Source organism: Rhinolophus hipposideros (genome assembly GCF_964194185.1).
Source record: "Rhinolophus hipposideros genome assembly, chromosome: 13".
NCBI lineage: Eukaryota > Metazoa > Chordata > Mammalia > Chiroptera > Rhinolophidae > Rhinolophus > Rhinolophus hipposideros.
This window is the reverse complement of record NC_138059.1, coordinates 28,748,657-28,762,440: the sequence shown is the minus strand read 5'-3', so window position 1 is coordinate 28,762,440 and position 13,784 is coordinate 28,748,657. Positions and strand designations below refer to the sequence as shown.

The following is a 13,784-nucleotide window of genomic DNA, read 5'->3' as shown; positions in this document are numbered from 1 at the left end:
ACAGCGATGAATGAGAAGTACTCCAATCAGTGCACAGTTTAGAACTTCAGTTGACTAGATATAGGAGCAGATTAACTCAGATAAGGAAAGGTCCTGGTTGTTTCTATCAGTCGTATTATGTCAATGAAAGTAATTGTTGTTAAAGTTAACACCATGGACAGAAGTACAGATCCAGAATGAAACCAAGTCCCTGAAAGAACATCGCTAGACTGTTGGATCAACCAATTCTGATACCTTATCTATTTCTGGACTTTCTAGTTAAATGAACCAATAAATTTCCTTCTTGTTTGTCAGTTTGTGTTGAATTTTCCTTTATAGATCACTGAAAGCATCCCAAGAGGTATAGATAGCATCCTTTCTTTATTGGTAAACTAACTGTTGTTATGGGGGAAAGTCTTGGAATACTCTTCCTTTAAACCTTTGTACTCAGTTTTTCTTTCTTGACTAAACTACTCGTGGCAATTGCACAAGGCGTTACAATTGAGCCTTATTTATCCATTGCTTACACACGGGGAATGTGTCTGTTACCATTCTCATAGACCTACTTACAAATGAGCTCATTTTCTCAAGGGTGTTATGATCTTGAGATGTCTTCTGGGATTTCCAAACCTTGGTGTTGTTTCCCAAAGGAAAATAATGTTGATCTGCCAACATCTGCCAAAATCTCCTCACCTTCGATATGGTTTTCAAAAGTTCCCATTCCTTAATTCATTGACTGTTGCATTTTTAAAAATGTTAAAATGTCTTCCAAGAAGAAAAGGATGCATTTTAAAATAAATAAAGACAACAACTGTTTTCCATAATGTTGACTCCTTGCAATATAGATGCCTAAATGATCCTCTATCAGTGCTGTCCAATAGAAATTTCTTCTAGAATGAAAATGTTCTATATTGGTGCTATGCAAAACTGTAGCCTCTAGCCACATATAGCTGTTGAAAACTTGAAGTGTGACTAGTGTAACTGAAGAACAAAAATTTTAATGTTATTTAATTAATATAATAATAAATTAATATAAATTTAAATAGCCACATGTGGCTAGTGTGGCTATGGCTAGTGGCTACATTGGACAACAAAACTGTAGATCAACCTTAGACTATTACAAGGTCAAAGAGAACAATGGCAAAAGATTGCTGTATCCAAAGAAATGTATATCCTGTTTGTACTCCCACAGAATTTTATAGATACCTCTTTATAGTATGTACCACAATGGATCATAAGTATTTGTGTGTTTCTCATACTAGACTGAACTTTTTAGACATTATTTCTTATACAGTTATGTTATTCACAGTAGTTCCCATTACATGCTTGCCATTTGAATGATACATTTCAGAAACGAGTATTATAATAGATAATGTAGTATTTCATAGAATCATTACATTTGAAAGGTAGACTCTTACTGATCACTGGGTAGAGAATTTTTTTACAAAAGGGAAATTGAAGTCTCCAAAGTTGAATGACTTTTCCAAAATGACTGTCATGGTGACATTTTCTCTGTATATACGAGACACCCCACAAAATACCCAGCCAATAAATATAAACTTATTTTTCTCTCTCTGATATTTGGAAGAACTAAATTTCATTCAACTAGGTAATAAACTTGGATTATTCTTGATCTCTTTTGCTAATCTTTTCTTCACCTTTCCCTTGTGGGAAATGACAGGACTCTTTTTCTGTCTCCCTTTCAGTTTGTCTTATATGACACTAATCAGAAAGATAGTGAAGTAATTAGGGATGCAGTATCCTCACTACACAGCTGATAGTAAGCTTTGCATCTCCTTTCATCAGATCTAGGATGTGGTTTCTTGAATTTCACTGTGTCTGGCAGGATAAACATGGACGAAAGCAATTGGATCAGGCATCATCTAGATAAGGCTAAAATGATCCTCGTAGGCAGAGGGACACAGTTGAAGTATACAGCATCTAGTTCACATTGTGGAAGATAAACCTGTCTCTGAAAGCCACAATTTTGTGGGAAATCTTAAATGATTAGATTTTGGCTGAGACTTCTATGATCACTTCCTACATGCTTTCAAATAGACATCTATTATCTTTTATTCCAGTTGGGAAGCTTGCCGTGACTTTATATTCTTGCACTGTATTTCAGCCTATGTAAATGACTTCCATATCAATTTTTATGCTTGTCTTACAAATCCTAGGCAGTTTGATCCATTTCTGCCATGAATCTTCCTTAGAAGATTGGCTTGATATTCCTGGTATTCTTATTAGTTATTTCTGGATTCCCGCTGGGTCAAAATCTTGTCCTAGGGAGGAATATATTCTTTTCTAATGGCAATGAGTAATTTATTCTTTTCTAATGGAAATTGAGTAACTCTGTTTAAACCAAATTTATTAAATATCTAGCATGTAGTATAGTAATTACAAGATGGTTATAACATGGACCTTCACTCTAGGAACATACTGTTTACATTTTATAGATTTTCTATACCTATTACATATCGTGCATATGAGTCTAATTTATATTACACTAAGTATAGCATGACCATAAAATTTGAGGTGCTAACTGGGGTACTTTTGAGAGTGAAAGGAATTGCAATTAGTAATTATACCTGATCAACAGATTAAATGACTGTCCCGGGCAAACTGGGATAGTGTCAGGCAAACCGGAACATAATCAAACATTAGTATTTGTTATAATTGTTTTTTTTCCACATGTTAAGTATGATAGTTATTAGGGATCAAGTTGGGTTAAATATAACTATTTTATGATGACTATTCTATGCCAGATATATAGTAAAAGTGTACTCAGATTTAGTCAGGGAAACAGAATATATACGAATAACCATTTTAAATAATTGTATATAGTTGCATGAATACTGGACAGGGAGCCAGGAGACCTAGATCTGAAATTTGAAATTTAATCCCTTCCTTTGGTCAAAACACCTCTCAGGCTGTTTTCTTACCTGTAAAACGAAATAATACTAATTCTTCATACCATGGTGTGAGGTGGTAAAAAATGTGAAAGCAGCTAACATTCATCTATCAAATAATGAATGTTTGATAAAGGGTTATGTGTTTGTTGATTTCCGAGTTTAGCAAAAGGAAGCCAGAGTGGAAGTTAGAGAATCTTATTCTCTTTGAAAAACTTTTATTATGAAGAAATTTTTTACTACCTTCCATGGCCAATTTTGCCCCATTCATCCCCCCATCTATATTGTTTTGAAGCAAATCTCAGATATCCCATAATTTCATCCATAGTCTTTCTGTATGTATTACTAAGGATTCTTCATGTTTTAACATCACAATATCAACCTAAGAAAACAATAATTTCCTATTATCAATTACCTACTGTCCAAATTTCCAATTCTCTTATAAACATTTTTTTACAATCTTTTTCCTTTAAAATCAAGGTCCAAATGAGGTCCACGAACGCTTGTACTTGGTTGTCTTAAAAGTTTCATTTAAATTAGATTCCTTCTTCCATCTCTTCTTTCCTTGCAATATATTTGTTGAAAAAACTGGGATTTATCCCATAGAATGTTCTGTAGTGTCCCACAGATTGCATCCCCATGGTGCAGTTTAACATGTTCCTCTGTTCTCAGTGTTTACTGTTCATTGGTAGGTGGACCTAGAAGATGTTCAAATACATTTATATTTATTTATTTTTTTGGCAAGACAGTTTCACAGTTTGTGTCATTTTCTTCCATCAGGAAACACATAATGCCTCATTGATTATCTTTTATGATATTAGCAGCTGTTGCTATTTAATTGATATTTAAGGCCTAGATCCATTTGTTCATTAGGAGTATTTAATTTGTTTCTGATCTCATAAAATTCACTTGATTTATTTTTGTAACTTCTATAGTGGTCAAAGTTATAATTAAGATGAAGATATAATTAAGAAAATAGTAACATCAGTTATGCCTATATGTCTCAACCTCTAATATTGTCCTATTTCACTTTAAAGATGTGCTCATTGATTGCTAGGTAGGAACAAAAATAGAAATAACTTTATAATGCTATAATGAAAGATGATTAGAATATGATTTTCCCAGATCCTTTTAATATAAATGGCTCTATGGGTTTTATGATACAATCATTAAGACATACGTGCTATATTGCTAAATACACAAAAAGTAATAAAGCTTATCTACACTAACATCCACTAAATTTTTCATTACTTCTTGGCTTCAAATCCCAATAATTAAACCATACTAATCTCTAGCTTCTTTTCTAGGAACAAACAACGTATTCTTACTCTAATGCTGTCTGTGTTCTTTTGTTGTTACTAATTGAATACTGTTTATTTTAATTTAAAACGACAGTATTGTCCTATAACCATAGCTAATCACTTTGAGTTACTTTTCCAATAATGCTGATACACTTTTGATGAATCAGCCATATTCTTCCACCCAGTTCCTGGTCAAGAAGTAACATGTTGTCATCTGACAACTGGCAAAGATTAACAGTCAGCTGTGGCCATTGCACTGGCTGACTCACCCAGGGATTTAAACCATGACCTTGGCCTCATTATCATGCTGTCATAATCTACTGAGCAAAATAGCCAGAAAAATAAATTCTGAAGATAGTAAGTGAAAAAAAATTCTGCTATTTGTGTCTCCAACTCTAAACCACGCACATCTGTGTCCTTTCAGTAATTCTATTAGCAGGTGTTTTGGCTACGGATGAGGAACTGAAGGAAGAATATTCTCCTGAAAATCAAAGCTGATCAAGCCAGTTCTCTGGCTAAAAAAAACCTCCACTGCTTGTCTAGTGACTATAGGACAAATTCCAATTCTTTAGCATAGCTTATAAGGTTGTAGCATAATCTTGCCACAACCTATTTCTCCAGCTTTATTTCTTGCTACAACTCCTGGCCTCCCTCTCTTCACACTCCAATAACAGTGACTTTTCTCATTATTTTGTGACTGCTCATGTAATTGTGCAGCATATATTTATTGAGTCCCTATAATATATAAGAAAGGCTCCGGGGAAATTTGAGTAAAAACATATTCCTTGCCCTTTAAGAATTCGTGATCTAATTGAGGAGACAGGCAAGGAAATAAATGGCTACAACAGGGTATGACAAGTCTATACGTGAGCAAGGCCTATATAGCGCTGAGAGCCTGGAGCAAAAATGTAGAAGGAGGAGAAATGAAAGGATGAACATATGGTGGAGATGACAAAGAAGTTAACTGACTGAGAGGAAGATTATGGGAGAGCAAGTAGAAAAGGAGATCCAAGCTGAGGGAATAAAAAGCCGGAGATGAGAAACTACACATTCAATAAAGTGCAAGTAGGTTATCATGGCTGAAGAGGATGTGTAGTAGGCTGGGTTGGAGATAAGGCAGGAGCTGAATTCTAAATGAACTTATATACCTTGACGAACAGTTTAGATCTTCTCTGTACCTGTTTCCCTCTTTCAAGAATGCGTTTTCCCTTTCTCTCACCAAGTGAAACCAATAATAGAGACAAATTTCCTCTCCCCAGAAATTCATTCAACAAGTATTTGTTGGAACAACTACTATGTGTCATGTACTGTTCTGGATGCTTGGGATACATTAGTAAAAATCCTGCTCTGTCCATCTGCTTATACTCTAGTAGGAGGAAGTTGATGATTAATGATAAACATAATAAGTGGCAAGTACTATGGAAAAAAGGAAAGGTCAGGTAAAGTAAAAGACTGGAGGGACGAGGGAGGGGGTCAGGCAGCCTGGAGTATTAAGTAGTATGGATAACTGAGCAAAAATTGGGAGAAGAGGTAGTGAGCCAAGTGAATATCTTAGTGGAGTATTGTAGGCAGAGGGAACAGTTAGAGGAAAGCCTAAAAGACAGTAGTAGATGAAGTCAGAGAGATCATGTGGGACCTGTAGGCCATTTAGGGAGCGTAGCTCTGAGAAAATGGAGAGCTACCACAGGATTGTGACCACTGAGTGGTATGAGCTGAATAATGGGAGCCTTGCTTTTTATGCTGTGTGGAGAAAAGACTGCAGAGCCACAAGGAAAGAAGGTGAGATCTGTTAGGAGAAACTTCAGAAATGCCAACCATCTATGTATATTTGTGTGCAGAAGAGCTGTAATGATTACAAGCATTGTGAGGCCTCCAGATATCTTAGTAGACTACTGAGTCCACAGTAAGTTGTAGTGATGAGACTATTTCAGTTTATGATTTTAGTTTAGATGTACCTCTGTGGGGACAGAGTCCCAGAGAGCAGTTTCCAGGCTCTCGGCCTCACATGGAAAGGTTCTGGCTTGGGTGGTAGATGGCCATCAGCTGTAACCAGTTAGCTATTGGCCACTAATATAATTGCTGTGCTGAGCTCACAAGGGCGGATTGCAGTTAGCAAGTGAGGTTGGTTGGCAGAGAAGTAGATGGCAGGTTGCGGATAGTGTGGCCTCTGCTTCCTGTGTCTCCAACCCAGCCGCCAGAGAGAATATAGTGGTATGACTCCCCTACCTATGGCTCCGTGGGTGTTCCTTTTTGGCCTCACCATGTCTTGTGTTCTTATGCGGGGAGCGGGACCAGAGACCCCGCATGACACCCCACTTCCGTCCCCGCATGACACCCCCTTCCGTCCCCGCATGACAGCCTCCTATAATTTATTCAGTAGATTATAAGTAAGTAGCCCTTACTCACATGTAAAAAATGAAAGTCTACAGACTCACAGTCTTTACAAGCTTGTGTATAGGAACTGAAGAAAGGACTTGCATTTTTAAATTAGTCTGGGCCTGTGAAAAAGACCTTGAGAATTCAGTGATGAAGAAGGCCAGTTACTTATAATGTTAAATAAGAATAATGCAGTTTTAACTCCAAATGTGTTCATATATTTGAGGGGCATGCCCAAGTGAAACATTATGCCATACAGTGAGATGTGATAAACATTTTAGGTAAAATAGTAAACCAGAACAAACAAAATACCTCTAAGATCCATACTGCAGTAAGGGCAAAAGATAGATATTTTGAAGGTATTTTACTTTTTTTAGTTCTGAGCATAGCAACCTTATACTAAATTGGGCCCCCTACTTTGAAAAGTAGCCTATTTAAAATTCTGTTATATATGTTTCTATCTATACGATGTGTAAACTTTTATTTTGAAAAGGTGTATGAATCAGGGTGGAAGATGATTTTCCGATATTTTCACCCCTAAGGATTCCCTTTAATAGGAAAACCAAACGTAATTGTAGTAAAGAAATGTAAAAAGGACACACAGTAATAGTAAGCTGACACACTTCAGCTTCAATCCTAGTAGAAGTCAGGTGTCCTACTGATACTGGCACACACACTGTATTTCACTTCATATGTTGGCACTGATTTCCAGGAAGGTGAAAGCCAGTGGAGGTGCAGGGAGACACAGGAACAGGCACCCAGCATGCTATGTGACTAGTGGAAAACAGTGCAGCAGCCAGGACGTGACTGTCTACTGCAAAGGAAGCGAAAATTGTTCAATTTGCATGATTTTTAAGTTCATATTTTATGTACTCAAAATAACTACACTATTTTAATCTCAGAGTTTCAACCTCAGAACAGTGTGTGTATTCTGGCTTCTGTTTCTGCTTGGGTTGATAGTTGGCTGGATGGTGTAAGTGGTGTTAGTTCTTTAAGTCTGGCTCAGAAATAGTTGAATAGGTAGAATGTTCCACCCATCCTTTTAGATTATTTTTAGTTCTGCTCTCCTTCTTTTTAAAGGAGCTTAGTTTATTTTAGTGGCACTTAGGGGTTCCTAACGTCATAGGTACATGTACTTATTGGTACTTTTTGCATATGAGTGGAAAGTGTGAATATTAGAAAACCCAACATTTCAATTTTAGGTAAAAAAAAAAAATCAGTCTCTCTAGAAGTATTCTTTTTGCCTGTTTTCCACTTCCCAGTTTCTTCTCCCTTATCTATTTTGAAATGCACCTACCGTAAGTGTAGTTCTCAACCTTCAGTATACATTAGTCACTTGAAAATTTAAAAAATATACCCATAACCACAGAGATCTGATCTAGGGTTGGACTCAGGTAGTTTTAAAAAAAGTGACCCAGGTAATTTTAATGTGCACCTAGGGTTAAAGACCAGCATGGTTTCAAACTGGAGTAAAAATACCTAGGTTCTAGTTGCAGTGCTGTCATTCACTAGCTGGCCGATCTTAGTCCTCAATTTTCCCATTGGAAGATGAGGTTGAATTAGAGATTTGTAAAAATTCTCTAACTCTAAAACAAAATTAAATAAATTGGGCTTTGTATCATCTCATCTACTTTGCTCAGCTCCAAAGAGATGAAAACGGAATTATCTGGAGTATGAGAGTTTGGTTTGAAGCAGGTGAGTAATAATAAAACAAAACAAGCCTTTAAACTTTTCCCTCTTCCCTCTTCCCAATTACAAGGCGTGGGAGAAAAGAAACAAATTTAAACTTAGAAATCACAAGAGACTTCTAGGGTTGCTTTGTCTGTGCCCAGCTAGTCAACTGGGGAACAGAGTGAGGAGGGAGAGAGCTTACTACACACTAAGAAGGTAAATATAATACAAACCCCAAAGGCCTTACACTGCTCATCAGACCATAATCCGGCCTGGTATTAAAACAGGCACTTGTGGAAGGCGGGGTAGTGGTGTGTACATATACATGTGTACACACACACACACACACGCACACACAGAGTCATCCACTGCGCTTGCCGAGAGCACTCAGAAGAGGGGGTGATTCCTGGCTACCTGACCCCAGCCAAGTCCACCTGAGACTCACCTCTACCCCTCCCAGCTCGCTCCCTGCCCCGCCCTCCTCCGGAGGGTTGTCGGAGGGGGATGGGGGCGTTCAGCCCCACCAAGAAAAAAGAGGGCGGTGGCAGCCACTGCCATTCTCCAGCAGCTGGTTTTCCGCTACCCTCGACTTCTTTCACCGAACCCATTGTGCTTCGAAAACCAGACTTCAACGCTAAGCCGATCCCCTAGCTTCTTTGCCTCTTCTTTCTTCGCAGACTAGGTCCGCTAAAAAGGCTAAATAGACCGAAGTTCTTGGCCCAAGCGCCTGCGGAGCCTCATTCTCTGGATGATCCTCAGTCCTTGCACCCTCAGCCTCCCTTGTCCTCCTCATCCGCACACCTCTCCCGCACAAACCCTAACCCCCAGTCTCACCACCCCCACGTCCCCACGCTCTCCTACGTCCTGCCCTCAGTACCTCTCTTAGCATGTTTTGCCACCCTCCCGATTTTCCAGAACTTCCTCATCACGCCCCTGCACCCCCGGGCCGTGCCGGACCCACGGTGCCTGACATCACCTGAGCTTTCCACTCGCTCATACCTCCCTCTTCCTCCCCTCAAGTAACCCCATGCGCGCCCCAACCCTGACATCCCAGGGGACACCCCCACACCTACGTCCTCCCTCCTTCCAGGACCCCGCACACGACACCTCGGGAGCCCCTCTACGCGCTCACTGTTACCTCCCGGCGGACACTCGGGCACGCCCCTCCCCCACTCTTCCCTCCTTTCCAAAACTATGGGTGCCCCCACTCTCTGGTCACACCCCATCACCCCCGGACCTGACATTCCTCCTCCGCGCCCCCCCCCACCGGGCCCCCCTCCTTTATCTCCGGACCTGACCCATCGGGCGCCCGCAGCCACCCGGCTCACACTCTCCCTGCCACTCCCGACTCCTGCGGTGCCCTCTCCCACGTTCGCGTTCTCCACACCCCCGCCCTTCGCCCACCCCGCCGCTCACACTCTTCCTCCCAGCCTCTCCCCGCCGGCCCCAGCCCACAGATCGCCCTGGGGAGGGGTGGCCGCCGCCCGCCGGGAGCCCGCTGTGCCTGGGCCTGGGCAGCCAGGAGGTGACGCGGGCCCCGCGGGAGGAGCCCCGGAGGCGGAGGGGCGGAGGAGGCGCGGGCGGCGGCAGCGGCGGCGGCGGCGGCGTAGGGAGCGAGCGGGCCCTCCGCGCCCACTCCGCGCACCTACGGGGCGGCGGCGGCCGAGGGCCCCCGGGCGGGCGCGTGATGAGCGAGGATCTGCGCCCGACCCTGCGATGCGCCGCAGCTCGCTGGGATCCGGGCGTTGGCGGCCGAGGGGCCCTAGCCCCGGGACTCTCCCCCGCTAGCCCTAGTCATCCCTCCGCTTTCGCTTCTCCGCTCTAGCCCCGAGGGGTCTCCGGCGGCCGTACCCGCTCCCCCCGCTCGGCGTTTCTGGAGGGGTCCTCCCTCCGCGGCCCCTGGGAGCCCCGTGACGCGTGCGCCGGCGGGACGGCGGAGCTGCTCCTCGGGGAAATTAGCCCCTGCTGCTTCACTCCCCTCTCCGCTCCCGCCTCGGCGCCCCTCCAGCTCGCGGGACGCTGCCTCCCGCCGTTTGGAGCGAGTTCCCGGGACTCCCGCGGGTTGCTGGTTCGCGGCTACGCTTTCCCCTCCGAGGCGCGCGCGCCCCCCGCCCCGCCGGACACACTCAGCCCCGGCCCGCGCCCGCCCTCGCGCCCGCGCCCTCCAGTCACCCCACCCTCAGCCGTCCCCGCCACCTTACTCCGCCACCCTCCCGCGCCGCTCGGCGCGCACCGCGTCCCGGATCGGCCTCCCGCTCTCCTCTCACTCAAACAGCTCACTTGCCAGCCCTTCGCCCCCGGAGGCTGAAGACACATTTCCCGGATCGCGCTCCTCAGACCGCCCTCCCCACCGCGCGCGCCCTCCCCTCCCCCCGCTCGTTCTTTCTTGGGGGAGGGGGGCTGTCGCCTCGGATTGAAGGCCATTGATTTGTATGTATTTGTCACAGCGCCGGAGGCTGCCCCAGCCGCCCGCGCGGGTGCCGCCGCCGCCGCCGCCAGTGGAGTTGCCTCGCTGCTTCCCTAGGGTGGTTAGGCTCCATCAAACATGTCGGCTCCGGTCGGGCCGAGGGGCCGCCCGGCTCCCACCCCCGCGGCCTCTCAGCCGCCTCTGCAGCCGGAGATGCCCGACCTCAGCCACCTCACGGAGGAGGAGAGGAAAATCATCCTGGCCGTCATGGATCGGCAGAAGAAAGAAGAGGAGAAGGAGCAGTCGGTGCTCAAGTAAGGACCCAGCTCCATCTTCCCGCCTCCTTCCCTGCCCTCCGCCCCCTCGGCGGCTGCCCTGCGGCCGCCTGCGCGCCCCGGATCGCCGCCCTCCCTCCCGCCCGCGGCGCCTGGGCCACGAGGGCTGCGGCCGGCGCCGGTCGCCCGGGCTGCTTTCTGGGTGTCAGAGCGCGGGGGTGTGTGTCAGGGAGGGAGGGCGCCCAGGCCGGCGGAGGCGAGGGTGGCGAGCCTTTGGGCGTTGTAATTTTTCCGGGCGTCCTTCCGGATTTCCCCGTGGGCAAGTTCGACTCCCGCGCCCCGACGGGGCTGGGGCTGAACCTCGGTTCCGCGCGTGCCTTCTGCTTTGCCGCCGTCCCCGCGCGGAGGCAGTGACTGGGGCAATGAATCCAATATGGCCGTGCACAGGTGCTCCCCGGCTGGGACCCGAGCGCAGGAGCGCTGGCCGGGGAGGCGGGTGCCGCCGTGGGCCCCTCGTCCCGCGTCTCCGCAGGGCGGCTCTGCCTCCATCGCTGACAAGAGCAGAGCTGCCCACGGTTGCCACGGGCAGGGGGGCGGCGGTGGGGCGAGGGGCCTAAGATCTGTAGCGTCTCGGGTGGGTGTGCGGCCGCCGCCATCTTCCAGCCCCTCCCCCTCGGCGGGCTCTAACACCCTGCACTCTGCTGCTCTTCCTGTTGGCAACTAGTAAATCTGTTTCATCCTAAAGAGACTCTGAAGAGTCTCCAGTTCCCACCATTACTGCCGTTTGGAATGCTCTCTACCTTGTGTAGTTCTATTCGAGCTCATAGTTTTAGGCAGCCGGGATCTGGCGGAGGGCGGGAGAGGGGAAGCAGCTCCCAGCCATGGGCTTAGCGGCGGCGTAACTTCAGCACTAGGAACTGTCCAGGCTGTAGCTTTGGGACTCCTTTTCTTGTCAGTCTAGCAAAGTGATTTTCTTCAGGTTTGCTTTTAAATGTTTTATGGTGATTCGATTTCTCAGTTACTACGTGAAAGAAATTGTACAGAAGATGTGTAACCCTATTTATGTTTTTCTATCAACTTTTTTCTCTTTTACTTGAATTATTCAGTAAGCGATTAACTTGTACGGTTTATATGCCAAAGTGGGACGGTTCTTTTGCAGGTTACCAAATATACTTTTACCATATTCTCGACAGAATCACACAATTGAAAGTGTAGAGTTCCTCTGTGAAGAACCTAACACACTGACCTCTAATCATGTAAATATAAAAAACGGATTGTTCAATTCATTACTCTTTAGTTCACTTATGAAGAATTCTGTCTATACATACATCCATAATTTATTTCATCCATAATTTAATGAAAATTACTATAAATTATCATAACAAACCTGTCAAATATTTGTACATGTTTGAGAAAAATGCTATTTATCAACAAATATTGAAGGGCTAAGCAAATGTATTCCTGACATATTAACTGAAATAAAGAATTGCTTCTTCAAAGATAATTTCTGGGTTAGAATACTTGTTTGGGAATGTGATTCATTAATAGCCTTAGAAAATGAAAAAAGATTAAGATAATTAAGTAGCTTATTTTAACAAATGGAAGAATAAAGCATTATCTTTAAGTCTTTTGAACATACTCCTAACTTTGCTTAACTTTACTGTATATACTAACAATGCCAAGCTTTTGATGAGTTAAAGTTTGATATTTAGATATGTTAATCTATATTTTTTACTGTAATTGCTATTGAATTAGTGTTGCCAAAATGATCCTCAAATAACAGTTTTGTTTCTTTGACCCGCATATTTAAATATGCAATGTGTTTTTTTATTTCTTTATAGTATGCTAAATCACAGTATTTATTGGCAAGTTCGCTATAGTTCCAACTCTATTTATTGTTCTAATATTAAATGAGCTTTTGGGTACTGAATTAAGAATCACTCGAAATGAACAATATATTAGGAAAATGTAAAAAGTTTATTTAGATAGGTACATGTGAATATATAACACTTCTATGTAAACCTACATACTATGCAAATACATATAGTGTTTGTGCATTTATATTTGCACAGTTTACATAGAAACATTCTCTAAACATATAGTCATATAGTCATCGAAGGTACATTGATGCAAAAAAAGCTGTTCATATTTATTTTAAGTGTCTATTTGCATTTCTGTCTAGCTTAGTCTTGGAAGGGGTCTTACCTCCAATTGGCTTACATGGTTTCAGAATTATTTTTGTATTCATTTTAACAAGAAGTTATTTGGAGGTTAAAGCATAATATATTTGAAAATTCTATTTTAAACATTTTTCAAAAATACTTTTGGCTTTTGTAATAACATAAGAGTAGGCAAATAAAATGAGGAAAAGAATAGCCTTTATAATAGAATTATAATGAGAGAAATCATCTTCAAGGATTTGACAACTTGTTAAGTAACATATTATCAATATTGGGTATTAAGTTTCAAATGATACACACACACATATGAAAAAATACTAATATTTTTCAATGATTACTATTTCCCATTCACTTTTAAGGGACAATTATCTGGTTTTGACTTATGTCTTTAATAATATCCATTTAATTGCATTGTTAACATCTATTCTGACAGAAGGTCACAGGCAGAGAGAAGTACACTGAAATTCAAATTCACATGTCTTTTAACAACTGTGTTAAAAAAATCTGATGAGTGAAAAGTTGGAACTATTAGATGAAAATATTTTTGCATGAACAGTGAATTTAAATATTCATGCTAAGTATTTATACAAAGTGGGGTGTGCATACCTAAGAGTGTCACAGCATGATATATTGGAGTCCAGAAAGAAAATATGAAAACTTGTATTTACACTTATATTTTTAATTGA

General features: G+C 43.1%; 1 protein-coding gene across 39 annotated transcripts in view; it reads left to right on the top strand.

Moving 5' to 3' along the window:
• The first annotated feature begins 9,990 nt into the window (after positions 1 to 9,990).
• Positions 9,991 to 13,784, top strand: part of RIMS2 (regulating synaptic membrane exocytosis 2) — a 593,954-nt gene continuing 590,160 nt past the window's right edge. For all 39 annotated transcript variants that reach the window (XM_081070132.1, XM_081070114.1, XM_081070124.1 and 36 more), the window contains exon 1: positions 9,991 to 10,957. In XM_081070132.1, coding sequence (XP_080926258.1) covers positions 10,782 to 10,957 — 176 coding nt within the window. In that variant the 5' untranslated portion in view covers positions 9,991 to 10,781. The remainder of the gene's footprint in view (positions 10,958 to 13,784) is intronic.